General features: G+C 32.9%; 3 protein-coding genes across 8 annotated transcripts; 1 reads left to right on the top strand and 2 right to left on the bottom strand.

Annotated features, from left to right (window-relative positions):
- Window position 1: 1 nt before the first annotated feature.
- Window positions 2-3,489, bottom strand: LOC128888563 (nucleolar complex protein 3 homolog). 2 transcript variants are annotated; one of them, XM_054145544.1, is made up of 10 exons: window positions 3,350-3,489; window positions 2,901-3,169; window positions 2,549-2,822; window positions 2,177-2,468; window positions 1,760-2,094; window positions 1,312-1,682; window positions 1,078-1,242; window positions 650-1,007; window positions 459-556; window positions 2-395 (listed from the first exon to the last, which is right to left on the bottom strand). In XM_054145544.1, exons 1-10 carry the CDS (start codon window positions 3,353-3,355, stop codon window positions 188-190), a joined length of 2,376 nt encoding a protein of 791 aa, XP_054001519.1. In that variant the 5' UTR covers window positions 3,356-3,489; the 3' UTR covers window positions 2-187. The 2 variants fall into 2 exon arrangements, with proteins under 2 accessions (XP_054001519.1, XP_054001528.1); XM_054145553.1 differs by having other exon boundaries at window positions 2,901-3,163; window positions 3,350-3,488.
- Window positions 3,431-14,279, top strand: LOC128888532 (glycerol-3-phosphate acyltransferase 1, mitochondrial). 5 transcript variants are annotated; one of them, XM_054145503.1, is made up of 14 exons: window positions 3,598-3,982; window positions 7,637-7,750; window positions 8,782-8,900; window positions 8,972-9,150; window positions 10,783-10,938; window positions 11,032-11,426; window positions 11,514-11,937; window positions 12,021-12,192; window positions 12,264-12,448; window positions 12,533-12,719; window positions 12,781-13,004; window positions 13,075-13,185; window positions 13,265-13,457; window positions 13,546-14,279. In XM_054145503.1, exons 3-14 carry the CDS (start codon window positions 8,792-8,794, stop codon window positions 13,731-13,733), a joined length of 2,523 nt encoding a protein of 840 aa, XP_054001478.1. In that variant the 5' UTR covers window positions 3,598-3,982; window positions 7,637-7,750; window positions 8,782-8,791; the 3' UTR covers window positions 13,734-14,279. The 5 variants fall into 5 exon arrangements, with proteins under 5 accessions (XP_054001493.1, XP_054001478.1, XP_054001469.1 ...); XM_054145509.1 differs by lacking the exon at window positions 3,598-3,982 and adding an exon at window positions 5,715-6,367; XM_054145518.1 differs by lacking the exons at window positions 3,598-3,982; window positions 7,637-7,750 and adding an exon at window positions 3,431-3,549.
- Window positions 14,270-16,419, bottom strand: LOC128894137 (tektin-3-like). The gene is made up of 9 exons (XM_054155629.1): window positions 16,357-16,419; window positions 16,152-16,306; window positions 15,835-16,086; window positions 15,519-15,751; window positions 15,340-15,449; window positions 15,125-15,273; window positions 14,814-15,036; window positions 14,579-14,733; window positions 14,270-14,496 (listed from the first exon to the last, which is right to left on the bottom strand). The coding sequence occupies exons 1-9, from the start codon at window positions 16,417-16,419 to the stop codon at window positions 14,286-14,288; spliced, it is 1,551 nt and encodes a 516-aa protein (XP_054011604.1). The 3' UTR covers window positions 14,270-14,285.
- Between the last annotated feature and the right edge of the window lie 104 nt (window positions 16,420-16,523).

Genomic DNA, 16,523 nt, shown 5'->3' with positions numbered 1-16,523 from the left:
CTTTGTTTTCGATATATTTATTTTAGAACAATATTTATTTCATAGTTACATATGAGGCATTTAGAGTTGTATTTACTACGCTATTTAAATTAAAAAAACAATTGTAAAAGTTATTTGCAATTATTTACAAAATACGCGCAGATTTAAATAACATACTGTTCATTTTATTCTTGTATTACATGTAAAATTAACTATTATATGCTTTATAAAAATCTACGTATCCATCTGAGAATAATTCAGTGTTATTTACAGAATTAATATAATCCTTGAATTCGCTATTTATAAAACGGTGAGTCGTTATTGATCTTTTAACGTTTGTCTTTTTGGGAATTGGAACTGCTGGATTGAATACAACACCAGTAGGATCATACTCAACATAAAGTTCTTCTGGCGTTCTGAAACAAAACAATTTGTATCTTTTTACAAAATATCAGCTAACAAAATAAATGTATACTTACAATTTGGCAATCTCTGAAGGCAAACTTCCCTCTCCAGTTGGTGGCACTCCGGCAGCAATATTTTTTGCTATTTTTTGTACAGGATGATGATAGTGTCGCTAATAACAAAAACAGATAAAAGAATAATTCGTTGAAAAACAATTATATGTATTTATAGTACAAATTTAAACATAATTTATGTGAATACATACCTGCAAAGCAGCGAGTTCCCATAATGCTGTACAATGTGCATTGCAACATTCGGGTTCTTCTAAATCTGGCTGATAGAAACCATCTCCAGTAGTACAATCAGTATCTAACAAAATATTTGCTGATTTTCCAAGTTGCATACTTTGTTTTATTATGCCTAGAATTCCAAGAGCTGCGTTATGTTGCGATTGCAAAGCTACAATAGCTATTCTTTTGATAAATGATATCAAACGATTTTGTGTGACTCTCTTTCTTCTATGAATTAGAACTTGTACTAAAATTTTTATAAGGAGTTCCATCTCTGAGTGGGTCTTACCACAGTGAATGTTAAATAAATTTTTATATAAATGTACATAAAACCTGCAGAATATAATTATAAGTTTAATCCTAATTTTTTTTTAAAACATTAATTACTTTTACCAACACAAACCTGTAAGGGTCAAGATTTAATGCAGAGCCTTGACCTGATAATATTGTAAACACACATTGAATGCAATGCAATTGATCTCTCAAACTTAAATTGCCTGCTTCCATCAATTTATCTATGACTGTTACCAAATCTTGATAGAAATCCAAGTTTATGCAATGTGCAAACCTGTAATTATTACGTGATGATAGATGTTGCATACTGTAATGAATAACGAAATATAACAAAAAATCATACTTTGCCAAGCCCTCCAAACTAATAGATAAGATTTTACTATTTGGACATTGTTTTAAAACTCTAAAATAAATTGTAAACACTATGCTTGTTATTTCAGTAAGCAACTTTTGTTTAGATTGTTTATTCTCTTCAGCCTTGGTTTCCAACAATTCTTTTTCTACTTGCTCTAGCTTCTTATTTTTCTTTCTTTCACGTTTACTTAAAGCAAGAATTCTTTGTTTATGAGACATGAGCTTTTTTTGTTTGGTTTCTTCTTCTTTCTCTTTATCCAAGTTTACTTCCTTGATACGAAGAGACAGAAGTACAGATATAACTTCAGTGTGAACAGAATGAGCTTTCAATTTTATGTACTGATTTAGCCGACGTACTATCTAAAAGTATTACAAATATTCATGAAAATTTAAAAATGCAGCTCAAATATAGACTTGTAAATATTCAAATTTCTTACTGAAAGGGATAATTCAGCGCGTTTGTCTTCCTTGAATATTTTGGATACGCATGCAGCCACACATTGTCTTACAAAATTGTGCTTATTATCCAATAATGGTATAAGAAAATTTGCTATGTTGACAGAATAATTAAAGTAAGGGTGTGTTGTCAAGAGATCACACATGCAAGTCACTGCAAGTTTGCCTAATTCAATTTCTTGTTCTTTTAATTGTCGTTTATCTCCTCTCTTTTTCCTCAACACACCAGACATTTTCTCTAGTTTTTGCAGATAACGTTTATAATTACTTAATAATGTGGTTTCAAAATTCTGCAGTGCCAGTGTTTCTTTTTTAACTAAAAAAACAAAAGATTTTTTACATATATACTATACATACAACATAAATATCACTACCACAAAAATATCATAACTACATACATTTTACACCTTCCTGTTGAATTTGAAGAATATGATAAGATGGCAACAGATCTTTAAAGACTTCTAATAAAGACACAGTTGCCAATTTTCTAACAGTAATATATACTTCTGGATTAGTTTCTTCCATTAGATCTAACAGTGCTTTAAAATTTTCAGATTTATTTTCAGGTGTTTCTAATAAAGTACTAGAAAGTAATCCTATCTTTAAACGTTTAGATCTTAGTACTTCTTGACGACATGCCAAGAGTTCTATCATAGATACGGGTTCTTTATTTTCATCTTTGTCTTTATTCTACAACATTTTTTGTATGAATATGAATATATAGATCCTTAAGAACCAATAGTATTGAATAGAATGTAGTTGAAGCTTACATTTAAATCTGTTATTCCTCCTATGTTACTCTCTTCTGTATGAAATTCTCCATTAGATTTATTTTCAGTATCTTCAACATTATCTTCATTCATAGTTTCTTCTATCAGCCTTTTCTTTATAACTCCATTTTTAGTTTTTGTTGGAAGTAACATACGAACCTTCTTCATACCTTCATCCTCAATTATTTTTGATACATTATTCTCATATTCTTCCTCTAGTGTTGCTTCATTTTTTCTTTTCTGATTGTTACCTTTCTTCTTACTATCGACTGTTCTAAATTGCACACAAATTATGGTAATTGTAACTTAAAGTATTTAGATAATTTACCAGAGTAAATATGATGGAACATACTCATCCAAGCGTATCTTCTTTAACAAATTATAGGATTTGTTAGAAATAGCTTCCTTGAGAAAGTCTAAGTCATCTTTTTCAACCATATTCATAAGATCTTCTCCATGGTCACTTTCTTCTTCTTCGACTGATTCTGGATGTTGAACTGTCTTTTGAATTTGTTTCTTTGCTGGTTTATGTCGTCTCGTTTTAAGTTTTCCTTGCTTCATAAGTTTAGTTCTCTTTTGATTGTTTCTTTTAATTGAACTAATTTTCAGCTTTCTCTGTTTCTTTGAAAACAAAGAAAGAATGGATAAAAAGCATAATTTTAACCAATAGAGTTAATAATAACTTAACAGTAATGTTAATTAAAAAAAAAAAGTTATATTGGTTTACATATGTATAAAAAAATAAGAAATAGGTTATCAAGTTCCATATTGGTTTTAAATAGTAAAATTATTCTTACGTACCGCCATTTTTTCGTAGTTTCAGTTATCCTACAACAAAATTTTTATTCACTATAATAATTAGGTATATAATTACTATTCTAGCAGTATGAAGCAGAGGTTATTGTGATAACACGTGTTTTCGTATGAAATGCGCGCCATACAACACGATCTAACAAGTACAGCACGTTTCGTTTTCTTCTTTTGTAATTAATATTGATAGAGTAAGCCTAAAGGAATTGCGTTATCTTTAAAAATATATATTATGCATTAAATAATGCTTTTTCATTTATATATAATTCATTACTATATTTCTAACATCAAATATAAAAGTAAGTAAGTAAATACATAGGGTCATCGTATACATGTTTATGTTGAAGTAGTACAAAGTTGTATACAATATTCACACTTTAGGCATTTTATTACAAACAACGAATTGTTGAATGTTTACATGTTTATATTCACAATTGCATCATTCTCAACTCTTGTTTATAATTCATGGCGTATTGAATACATGTAACAGTGCATAAATAATTGATCACATTGTTTGGCGTGTAAAGTGTATTTCAAAGTATTTACAAAAGAGTACGTATGTATTGAGTGATTAGTGTAATAATTCGTATTAATACACGAATCGTCTTAAAACATCAGCACAAGGTAAGTTATGGCTTCTGTATCAATATAATGTGTGTCACAAAAAAGGTTATGTTTTATACTATTATCGATTGGGTGGTTAAGATAAGCTGGACCAAATTATCGTATCGCATTCTGATTTTTCATTAGTGTAATTAATTTAACATTCTTTGTTACATATTCCTAGAATTATAAATATTATTTTCTATGACATTTTTATGTATAACTTACAGGTATGTGTAGCTATTTCTAATTAATGTTAGGATTATAAAAACAAATAGTACGATAATATACTAATGAAAATATACGCCATTTAATTATCATAATGTATACAGAAGTCTTCTAAATAGGAAATAAACAATGAATATTGTCATCTATTATAGTCTAAGTACGTTCTTCGATGATTTGTGAAAGTTGCACCCAAAGAAGAAAGTACAGTAGTTTCATACGAATTCGTTGTTTCGCGAGTACTCAGACTACCAATGAATGTTTCTGGATATACCGCTCGAGAATCTTAATGCGTTGTCACAAATTGAAGTACAATAAAGACCAACATAAAACGTTAATAGCTTTCAATAGGATTAATTTACGAGTGGTACGAAACTAACTGGACATCAGGTCATACCGATTCTGTTAATCGAGAATGTTGTTTGTTATGCTGAGGATATCGTGCAAATACACGCAGAAATACAGCACGAAAAAAAAGATCGGCAATATATATATATTCCTTCAAATTACAGTTAATTCGTTTCTACAATAGAAATAAAGAATGTAGAATCTGTTGATCAATCGAAATATATCCGATCCAGTTGGGGTGCAACGTCGCGATCGCCGAATGCGCATCAAATTGTGTCTTGTGCAATTTTCAAGTGCTATGTATGTGCACGCATACAAGTGGTGGAAATATAGGCGGAATGGCAATTATTTTTCTTCATCTGAATAATAACGCGAAATCCTATTGGTCGATCGAAAGTAACGCCACCGTTAACCGGACCACTCCATCAACCGTGCTCTATACTTTCGCAAATGATCATCAAATTTCGCAACTATTTCTAAATCTCAATCCTTCAACCAATATTGACGAAGGATCGTATGTTTAATAGATAAAGAAAGTGTCATCATCGGAATTATCCTTCGATACTGTCCATGTTCTTTTACCACGTGGATCACGTGGTCCTCCATGCTTTGAATGCAGTTATGATTCTATCTTCGCGGTGGTTGCATCGGTTGTGTGGAATGGAATCGAAATTGATTTGTTTTTCTAACACTGGTCTTAGTTTAACGATTCAATTTCCCAGGGGAAACATTCGGAACGACTTTCGTTGTCACTCTTTCCTTCGAACAGTGAGCCTTCATTTCCCGCGATAGACTTATCGTTTTCGCGGTTAACGTCGAAGGAGCTGTCATCGAAAGCAATGTACAATTGTTTTCGAGAATATTCTTAAAGATTAATCTTTGGGAAATGGAATTATCTCTACCGTGAATTAAATATATTATAAAAAGAGCAATCAACTTGGTTATTAAACTTTAATCACAATGAATTGTTAAGTACCGTATAAAAATAATACGCGAGGGAAAACTTGGTGTGACAGTTCACTGTTTTCACATTTTTTAATGTATATCAAATTACGCGCATTGTCTATTTATTTCAAAGACGAACAAACCTTGCAGAATCGAAGAATACAAACTCGAGATAAACCTTTTTGCGCGCCTTATCGTCTCGATGAATTCGATATACATAAATGGAAAGAAATGCGTAGGAAATTGTACTATTTATTTTGGATCAGTTGTTCAAAGTGACGGTCCAGAGGATTTTTAGCCAATTGTCTTGAACGCAAATAGCTCAAAAAGACATTTCGACGTAGCGAGCATCCAGATGTTTCTTGGCGTTTTCCGACATAGTAAGCAAGTCAGTGAACTGTCCTCGGTGAATATCGTCGGTGGTTACTTAACCTATTGCGGTAGAAAGTCGTCGGCGATTGTCGCGACCGATGCAGTCTTTCCGTTACCACCGTATTGGTTTGAAGGTTCGATAAAAACCATCGACGGTGCACGGGGTTAACGATAACGGTCGCTAAGACGTGGATCTTATATATGGATCTCGTTGAGGTGGTCCTCGGCGTTTCTTCTACGGCGATGGACGCGTGGATCAAAGTTTACGCGATTGTCAACGCTCGCGATAAAACGAACGCGCGATAACCAACGATCGAAATCTGAATACGACCAGTCGAGTTTGACTCTCCTTTACGAACTAAACTACTAAACGAAAGCTCGGTCAGCCGTGTTCCTTTTCTTCTTTTCTTTTCGGCGAGCAGTGGATCGCGTGAGCCACGATACGCACGCGAAAATGGACGGCCTTGTTGAAATTTTCCTCTTCTTCGGAGTTCTCTTCTATTTTTTCAACTTTAGGTAACGTATTACAAACGCTCCCGTTGGATGCCACGGAACTATTCCAACCAACTATCTACCTGTTCTTTCGTTGCTTTCTGTGGAACGTCCTAGTTGTAGATCACTTATTTTTGTACAAACCTTCCGCCGCATATTCTATCGATTTATAATATTATGTGAGTACTGTTTGACAGTTAACCCTGGGTTGCATGAATTTTTTGCAAGTTTCGAAACCCACCGCAAAAAATTATTTCTTCGTTATTTATACGTTTACCGTTTAAGTAATACTCGAGCTAATTAAATTAAAACTAAATACTTCCCATAAGAATATTGCGCAAGAGGAAATTTTAATGCAAAAAGAAGTAGGATAATACATTTTTTCGGAGGGAGCTTGCATCCTCGAAAGAATTGAACTTAAAGATGCACAGGGGTACGTGCGTACTTTACTAGACGCGCACAATAGTCTTCATTAGATCGGATCATTCAAGGCCATTTCGTCAATTAACGTGGTATTCTTGTCCACCGCATAATGTCCCCTTTAAGAGCATACAACTTTCATCCAAATATTCATCAAATATTTGTTCGTATCGTTAGTTATAATATATCAGTGATATTTGCGGGAATTGATTAAAATATGACCTTGCATCACCTTCAGATAAATTTTATTCGAAATAACGATTTGCAATGGCGATTAAAATTATCGTTAATCGGTGAGTCTCATGACTACTTACGATTAAAATAATTGCTTGTCTTGAGTTGAAGCAATCGTTGTCCTTCATTTTTTATAATTGTCGAAAATTCATTTTAAAATTCAAAGAAACTAATAGAGCTGTAAGTCAAGTTCGTTCGTTCGTTCTTCAACGTATCTAATGAAATTTTACGGACACCAAAAGAAAGACAAATTATCGAATGACTTATTTCTATAGAGCACGAGTTGATAAAAGAACATTGTTCATTTTCTGATCGGTACAACGTCCGTAGTATGAGACGCACGGAGCGTGTACACGGTCGTTGAAACAAACATGACAACGAAGACGTTGCCGAATCACTTTTCCTTTTAAAATTAAGGAACTGACAAATATAGAAGCATTCGGTGCACTATTACAGCTCTGAAACTTCCGACAAGAATTCTGAGTGCGTGGTGCCTCCAGTATACTTGTTCAACAAAATTATAAATCAAATCGTAAACAATATGCTTGTACACAAGAACTTCTTTTTTGTCATATCCGATCAAGCGCTATACAAATATTTTTTTATTCCACTACATACAACAAGTATCGATCTTTTCAGACATGTACAGTGAGTCTTGTGTAAGAAGGGACCCTGGCTGTTAGACGTCGACGGGATCGAAATTCTTCCAAGCCGAGGCTCCCTCCTTGGTCGTGACCTCTCTCACTTGATATGGTGTGGGCAGTTCCAAGGAGTGATAGGGATAACCACGTGTCTCTTAGACAAGGATCACGCTCAATCTTCATGCCTCTTAAACAAAATTCACCATTTCTTTGCAATTCATTTTTAAAGAACGCTATTGTAAAACTTTCCCTGACATTGAAGCTAGACATTTAAAAAGGTGGCGCTAGTAAACAATAAACAGCGTTTTATATCTGTTCCAAAAAAGCTGAAATCTCACGCCACCGATTTATCTAGGCGCTTCTATTTCCGAGATAGAATGGAACATTCAATACCGATTTATGTAACCGATACGCGATATCCTTCGCACATAATTAGAATCATACGGACGGGCGATCCCTTTTCCTGAACAACGTCGATTCAATTGCTTCGTAAATTCGTCATGATAATCAGTAATAACGTTCAATAGATATTTCTAATTCCCATTGTGCTTCAACAGATATTTCCTAAACAATCGTGTATGCTAACAAAGAGTTCATCTATTGCGCACGTTCAATTTTTGCGGTCAGATCTTCGATACCGATGGTATCTTATTTTCTTCCGTGTCTTTACTGTCTTCTATTGGTTTATCGCTAAACAACGCATGCTAGCATCTAACGTTCAACGTCAAGTTGACATGATCGAAAAAATAGGAAACCGCATCCGATTGCACTCAACTGAATCGACCCGTTAAAAGTGACGGAAATCGACCGTGAATGATGCGCAGTGGCATTCGAATGCAATGTCCATGAAATTGTGCTTGTATCATATTCGCTATGCTTGATGAAATTCACGATAGAGAGTCATTAACGAAAATAAAATTGGATTTCTTGCCTAGCTCCATTTAATAACGTTTACTATATTCACTCGAGTTATTCCAAGACTTCTCTAACACTTTTAAGTCGTCGCTATAGCATTCACGATTTTAGAGCATCTCTTTAACTCTTCAAACAAAAGCAAATCATTTTCCTCCGGAAAAAAAAAAACGTAAATTAATGAAATTTTGTATTTTGTTTTTAAAGACCTTTTTTTAAATTGAATCGTAGGCCGAACAACATGGTGGACGTAGTTTCGACACGTTTGCAAGAGGTGTACGCGAAATGGGAGACCAGAACGGAAGTGAAGAGAAATGCTGAAACGACCACAGCTCGATTTCCATTAAAGGGTAAGATTTTCCTTCGACGATGAACGATACTTATTTAGCCACTATTATATGTAGAAATCGTTACGTTTCAGAGTTTCATCGAACGGGTCATCTATTGCATAGCAAGAAGATCCAAGATAGAGAACATTTGAAGAAGATTAGGGAGAGTTCCCTGTTTCAGATCAAAGAGACAGAACCGTTGACTGCCTGTATTAAAGAAAAACCTCCATTTTTACAGTATTGTTGTAACGTTTGTACTCCGTCGTCTAAGGTGAGTTTACTATATAATTAAGATTTTTATATACTGTTATGTAAATTTCAAGGAACATATACGACGTCACGCGTTCTCGAATAACCGTATTGCATGATTTCATGTTTGGACGTCTAAAGTCGCGACGTTAACGGCCGTTTAAAGTGTCAGTAGCGCATTATACTATAGGCAAAAAAGAGCCTATCTAGTTTTTATAATGCAAAAACAACCAAACAATTTATATTACGTTTATCTTAATTCGTTCAAAGCTACGTCGATTTGGAAAACACGTTAAATACTACTTAATAATTAATTAACGTTATAATATTCGAAACGCTCGGTTTTAAAATCGTAAAAGGGCATAATGGTTGAAACAAAGTAGAGTAATATTTGTATTGTAATGTAATTCACATCTTCGAGTTAACGAATCCAAAATAAATTAAGTAAAAACAGTATGCGGTAGATGAATAGTCGCGCGCGTACGCCTCAACACGTCGACATTGCGCGTTCACATCCCTACACACTAAAAGTATATTTAGCTTGCGAACTAATGACCAGCCTACTCACAAAATTGCGAATATTACGGTTGCACATGTGTACGTTTTTCTTTGCGTAGTTCAGAGTTACTAAATACACGCCTTGTTTACCCTTAACGTTTATTCGCGTATTTATAATTCGGCAAGTTCGTTAAATCGACGAAATTTTGTGAATACATCGAGTGTGCCCATGATATTGTTCGGATAAATCGTGATTTATTATGAATAATTCGTTGTACAAGAATACATTCGTCGAAACAGTAAGAAGTGAACGTTTTGTAAAGTAACAACGATGACAAATAATACCGTCGAATTATTTTTAATGTATTAAGAATATCGTGGTGAAATATACGTGTTCCGATTCGAGTAAAACAACAATTTTAATTTATCTTTTATTTATAGTATCTGAAATTTGTATTGCGTTCGTCGATGTAATTAATGTCATTTACAGCGCAATACAAATCCATTATTATCTAATTAAGGTGTCATGTTTTGACACGCATTTTATTATGTAACTTTTGCATTGGACACAAGTCAATTTTTTTTGATAAGTAGAGTAATCACTGTCTGCTCATAATCACATACACGTGTATTGCTATGTATAGATGTATATCAAATTTCGATTGCATAATTTTATCATTTTCTTTCATATAGTTTACGAGAAAAGAAAGTATTGTTTATAATACGATCGACAGGGGTATAATACAAAATAAACTTGGATGCATAACAGCTGTTGATACAAACAATGTGATTCTACCGAATAAGTGTTAATAGACTTCACAATTAAATGAAACCATCTTCAAATTTTTTTTTATCGTAATATTATGTGCAAAAGCTGATGCGTAATCGTTGTACTAGTAATGATAGTTCGGGTAAGCACGCGATAATTTAAAAATAAAAAGAAAAGAACAGGAAAAATGTACGAAGAGCCATGTGGACTTTTTTCACGATGGTTGCGTATTATCGTCGTACGGGGGTATCCAGTACATGTAAGTCAACCATCAGTGGTTGAAATGTTCTTGTTTAATCTATATATTTTCCTTGATATTTAAAAAAAAAATAAGACTAACATTTCGTAAGTTTTTCATAAACACATCGAGGTTTTGTATTATTATAGGATTCATTGGTAAATACAATTAGCAAACAGCATATGCCCTTTGGTTTAAATATATTGGAAATTAGTCCAGGGTGTACACTTCTCTCCAAAATATTCCACTTTATTTCACATATTTATAACCGTAAAATATACGATTATACAAGAGTAACACAAACAGTAAGTGTACAATTGATTGAGAAATATTTTATGTTTGTTAAAGTGTTATAAATCTTGTCTTCCATAGGTTTCATAAATTAATTTTCCCCACAGGTTTTGAATGACGAGAGGTTACAGGAATCTATAAAGTTGACTGCTTGGGAAGCAGTTAATAATGAAGGCTGTAGCGAGAAAGAGGCTTTGGCAACAGCAAAAGCTAGAGCCAAAACAATATTGCTTGAAATGGAAAGCAGGCTAAGCAATACTTTACTTAAAATAACTGTATGGATTCTTTACAAATTGTTACCATGTTTTATACAGTCTGCTATAGTATTACCTTCTCAAATAGAGATGTTGAAGAAGGCGAATGATACGGGTCTTCCTTTGATATTTCTTCCCTTACATCGTAGTCATCTAGATTATGTCATGATCAGCTTCATTTTATTGACGAATGACATTCGAAATCCATTGATTGCGGCTGGAGATAATTTAAAAATTCCATTTTTTGGGTATGCTATAAGAATAAATATTTCATAATCTTATTTTGCTAATATTTCGTTTTTTATTTTATTAATCAATGTTCGTATATCAAACAGGTGGCTTTTACGAGGTTTAGGTGCATTTTTTATAAAACGTCGAATTGATCCAGTCGTGGGTCGTAAAGATCTTCTTTATCGTGCTACTCTTCACACATACATAGTGGAAAGCTTAAGGGCAGGCCATAATTTAGAATTCTTTATAGAGGGTGGGCGAACAAGAACTGGTAAACCATGTATGCCGAAAGGTGGCATTTTAAGTGTCATTATTGATGCATACATGGATGGAACTGTTGAAGATGCACTACTAATACCTGTTGCAATGAATTATGAGCGTCTTGTTGACGGAAATTTTATTAGAGAACAGCTAGGTCAACCAAAGAAACTGGAAACATTTCGATCTACAATTAGGGCTATGTGGGAAACCTTAATGGGACATTATGGCATTCTTAAAATTGATTTTTGTCAGCCGTTTTCGCTTAGGGTAATAGTTAATAGTTCTTAGAATATTTAATTATATAATAATTATATTCATTAAATTACTCAATTGTATTATTTGATTGATAGGAAATGTTGAAATCCTTTCAAACTCAACAAAATAAATTGACTAACATAAAAACAGCTCCTGTTGAGAGACCTTTGAAGTATACAATGTCAACTTCATCGCTTTATGGTACAGACGTTGTTGTGGAAGAACACCGTCAGTTAGTAGATAGTATTGCACGACATGTTGTATATGGTAAGAAGGAAATTAATTTTATCTCTGTGGCATGAACAAATTTAGTGTGAAACACGTAAAATAATTTTTAGATTCTTCTACCTCAACGCCGATAATGTCGACGAATGTTGTTGCGTTTTTACTTTTAAACAAGTTTCGGGATGGTTGTACATTGGATAAATTAGTCGAAGCATTTGATTCAATGAGACAAGATTTAGAATGCCGTAATAGAGATACTGCATTCTGCGGAGAAAGTATTGATATTATAAATCACGCTGTTAGTAATATAATTGTTCTTCTGATAATAAAATGTTCACAGTATATTTTATCACGATAAGAAAATTAATTGTTGTTTTTTCAGCTGGATATTTTAGGTCCAGGGTTAGTAAAGCAGCAAAGACAAGAAATTACAGAAGCAGCTGACGGTCAGTTAATAAAGTCGAATGTTGTTACTGCGATACGTCCTGTATCAATTTTGCCAAATGTAATTGAGCTATCCTATTACAGCAATACAATGCTAACATGTTACGTTATGGATAGTATAGTAGGTAAGAATACATATCAACCTTTAATGTGTTCACTTTTCTAAAGTATCCATCATATTTTCAGTAACAGCTTTGTATGCTGAATTGAAGTCACAGATCAATGATCCAATAGCCATTGCTCAAAACAATATTACAGTATCTCAAGATTTATTAATTCAGAGATCACTTAAGCTTTGTGATATCTTTAAGTACGAATTTATTTTCTGTAAACCATGTCAAGAATTAGAGCGCATTGTTATAGAAGCTATAGAGAATCTTTCATATACGAGTATCATTACATTACAGGAGGTATTGTATTCTAACATAATTATTACATACACTGATTAAACAAACATGTTTTATATAAATTATACGGTAGGAATGTTATTTAACCGAGGAGTTCTGGAGTCGAAGATACGCGCAAAAATTTGATGATAGTTCAGATGAAGAACATTGTAATCAAAATAGGGCTAAACATATTCAGTACAAAGTAAGGTGTTTTTTTATTAATATCAAAAATTACTTACGTTTGTTTGTATAACTATGATTGCAATGTTTTACGATTTTAGTTGAGCTTAGTACCAGAGGACGCGAAACGCATGGAATTTTTGCACACGTTATTACGACCTTTAGTCGATACCTATACTTTCAGCGCCTTTACTCTTAAGAAACTAGTAGGACGGTCGCTTTCTGAAAAAGACCTCGTTCAAGAAGTTTTAAGTGAACTGAAAACGAATTTAGATCGTGGTATTGTAAATTATGGTAAGTAATGATACAATATTTCTATGGTAAATATGGTCCGTAATATATCATAAGAAAATAATATATTTTTAATTTTGTTATAAAACAGGTGAGAGTTTATGCGTTGATCCAATAAAAAACTCGTTAAAGTTGTTCGAAAAATGGAACGTTTTGGAATGTCATCCGCAGGAGAACATTAAACTTTTCTATCTAAAAGACGAGTATGATACAGACACAGCTGCAACGAGTATCTATGAAACTATAGCAGCGTTTAAATGGTTTAGAAACATAAATTAGAAAACAACCTACTCTAAACAAACAACTTCTACATTGTACTATTTTGTTGTAAAGAAAGATTTTTATAAAATCTTGTACATAGTGGTTCCCAAACATTAAGTAAGATATAATTCTACAGAAAAAAAACTGTTTATTAGAACATGTGAATGGAAATTTACAAATTGTTCTACGAAGATAGACTTCACGAAATAGTTTATAAAGTCATAATGATATACAGTTATTAATATGATCTGAGTTATTTGATTAATTATACGTACAAAGTCTTTATATACATGGTTAATGTGATATTACTATACATGAACATTAAAATATTATAGATTTATAATTACTTCGTTAATAAAAATAATCTTGTATAATATTGGTTCGAGTATCAGTGCATTCTTGATTAACATTAAGAGGTTATGCTTGAAAGAATACAAATATTTTTATTATCTTCTTATTAAAGAACACAGATAAATAACTAAAACAGCAAATTTTATACAAAACATTCACGTTTTATGTATATTAATATAAAAAATAAATATAATTAGGAATATGTCACCAACATATGGTTCAAAACTTAATAACCGAAGCAACAGGATAACTTCTTCGTATACCCATGCATTTTTCTCTATCGATAAATAGCGCATCGACTTTAGATTTTAAATCAGTTTCTAAATTAGATCTGGTGCGTAGTAGCTGTTGATGTTGTGCTTCAAATCTTTGTAATTTTAAATTCATATCATTTATCATTGAATGTATAGTTTTTACTTCCTCGATCATTCTATGAAACCACGTCAGAACATAAAAAATTGTATAATAACGATTAAGTTTCTAATAATTCATGATTCTTTAAAAATATATACCTGAGTTGAGCATAATCTTTACATAATTCTGCTTCAGGCCGATGTGTTCTACTTTCAAGTCGCGTGTGTGCCACTTTCAAAGCAGAACTTTTATCTGCAATGGCTTTTTGCATTAATTGTAAATTTTTTTCAATCTCAAAGATCTCTTGTTGAATCTATAAACATAAATATAAATTAAGTAGTGGTAGAATAAGTGGCGACTATACAAATATCTCGTAGTATGCTCTTTGATCACTTTATGTAAATGTATTTGTAATTTTTCTTTTGCTTCAAGCATTTCAGCAGCCCTTCTAGACAATGCATTGTTTGTATTGCCCCATGCTTCCCACATTTCATGTCCAACTGCATTTATAGCGATTTCAATATCACTTTGAAGCTGACTAGATTTTGATCTTTCCAACTGTGACTTTTTCACTACATTGTTAGATGCTTCAGCCCATGATTCAGCTTGTGTAACACTAAATGAGACATTTAGCAATACATAACTTAGTATGTATATGATCCTAAACCATATTGTTAAGTCAAGAGCTGTATTTATTTTATCACCTATTATCATAGTTTTCAATACCACCATAGTACTTCAAACCACGACTGAAATTATTCATCTGATGACACGTAATATCTATCCCAAGTGCAGTTTCTTTATTTCGTATGTCAATCTCTAATTGATTTTGTACTGCTCTGCTGTTTGTAAGCTGAACATAAAATTCTGATATAGAATTACCCTTCCCAATTTGTTATCTTTTAATTTTTAAACATACTTGATTAACACATTTATCAGTAAAGTGTTCTAATTTATTTTGACAGTTCCTGACCACCTCTACCTCCTTTAGAAGAGCATGCTCAGCTTGATCATGAACCAAATCGGAACCTAATTGCATTTCAAAATGTAGAAGTTACTTTAATGAGAACAATATGGTCATCAATTAAAATTTAAAACCTGTCCTAGCCTCCCGATAATATAAACATTCTTGTGCTATATGCAGCTGTCCTTCTAAGCTTTGTATCGTTGTTTGTAAGCCTCGACGGCACTCCTGCATCTTTGCATTTTCAATTATCAAACGTTCTAATTCGGAAGTTACTTCATTTTTCCAATATGTGGTATCTGTAATTCTTTCTCCTAATTTTCGACCTGTTTCAGTTTGACCATTTTGTACTTTCTCATCTGCTTCTCTAAGATTACATTGACAAGTTTTAGCATACATTGTTCTTTTAAGTACCATTCAATGCCTGTTGAAATGTTAAGATCATTTTACCGCATCATCCGAACAGTATCCTGTCTTAAGTTTTCCGAATAATTTCTGTTGCTATTAGATTCATTGTACAGCCTCAGTTGGTTTTGTACCCATTCGTATGGACCATATCTCGTGTAAAGCGCAGCCCGTGCCGCGTGTGCTGGATTTCTATCGAAACCAGTCACCAAATTTGGAAATCTCATTGGTTCCGTAGCCATTCCATTCGGCATATAACAAGTCTCTGACAACAGATTTGTCACAGGTTGTGCAGGTCTAAAGTAATTATATAAATTTTACTTATATAAATTTTGCTTATGTTAAGTTTTTTATGTTCTTACAGAGAAAATGCTTCCACGGTTTCGTATCCCAAAGTAGGACGCCATGGATGTGGTTTGGGAGTTTTATAAAATTCTCCTACTCTAATCGAAATAGGTGGACCAGCAATTTGTTCCATACAGGGTAATACACCCACTGTACTCCATGGTTGGAGTTGCTAAAGTTTCAATAAGAAATTAATGCGATCATTATTCTCACGATTCAAACCTGCAGGACACAAACCGAATACATAACAGTTTCTCTCTTCTCCTCGATTTTATTACTATCCATGATTAACTTGATTATTTAAATAATAATTAAAATTAATAATGATAATTTAAATAATAGATAAACAAGAATATTTGACGTTTACGAAAATTTTATCCGTTTAAAAT

Source organism: Hylaeus anthracinus, unplaced genomic scaffold (assembly GCF_026225885.1).
Source record: "Hylaeus anthracinus isolate JK02 unplaced genomic scaffold, UHH_iyHylAnth1.0_haploid 0, whole genome shotgun sequence".
Lineage (NCBI taxonomy): Eukaryota > Metazoa > Arthropoda > Insecta > Hymenoptera > Colletidae > Hylaeus > Hylaeus anthracinus.
The sequence above is the reverse complement of the archived record's forward strand: the minus strand, read 5'-3'. Positions and strand labels throughout refer to the sequence as shown.

Coding starts and splice junctions, on each gene's coding strand:
- LOC128888563 (XM_054145544.1), bottom strand. Junction 2,823..2,900: donor AAGAAGATACGCTTGGATGA/GTATGTTCCATC, acceptor TGTGCAATTTAG/AACAGTCGATAGTAAGAAGA. Junction 557..649: donor GGGAACTCGCTGCTTTGCAG/GTATGTATTCAC, acceptor TTTTGTTATTAG/CGACACTATCATCATCCTGT.
- LOC128894137 (XM_054155629.1), bottom strand. CDS start 16,419: ATGGATAGTAATAAAATCGAGGAGAAGAGAGAAACTGTTATGTATTCG. Junction 16,307..16,356: donor ATTCGGTTTGTGTCCTGCAG/GTTTGAATCGTG, acceptor TTGAAACTTTAG/CAACTCCAACCATGGAGTAC. Junction 15,274..15,339: donor CTGATAAATGTGTTAATCAA/GTATGTTTAAAA, acceptor TTTTATGTTCAG/CTTACAAACAGCAGAGCAGT.
- LOC128888532 (XM_054145486.1), top strand. CDS start 6,306: ATGGACGGCCTTGTTGAAATTTTCCTCTTCTTCGGAGTTCTCTTCTAT. Junction 12,720..12,780: donor CGTTATGGATAGTATAGTAG/GTAAGAATACAT, acceptor TCATATTTTCAG/TAACAGCTTTGTATGCTGAA. Junction 13,005..13,074: donor GTATCATTACATTACAGGAG/GTATTGTATTCT, acceptor ATTATACGGTAG/GAATGTTATTTAACCGAGGA.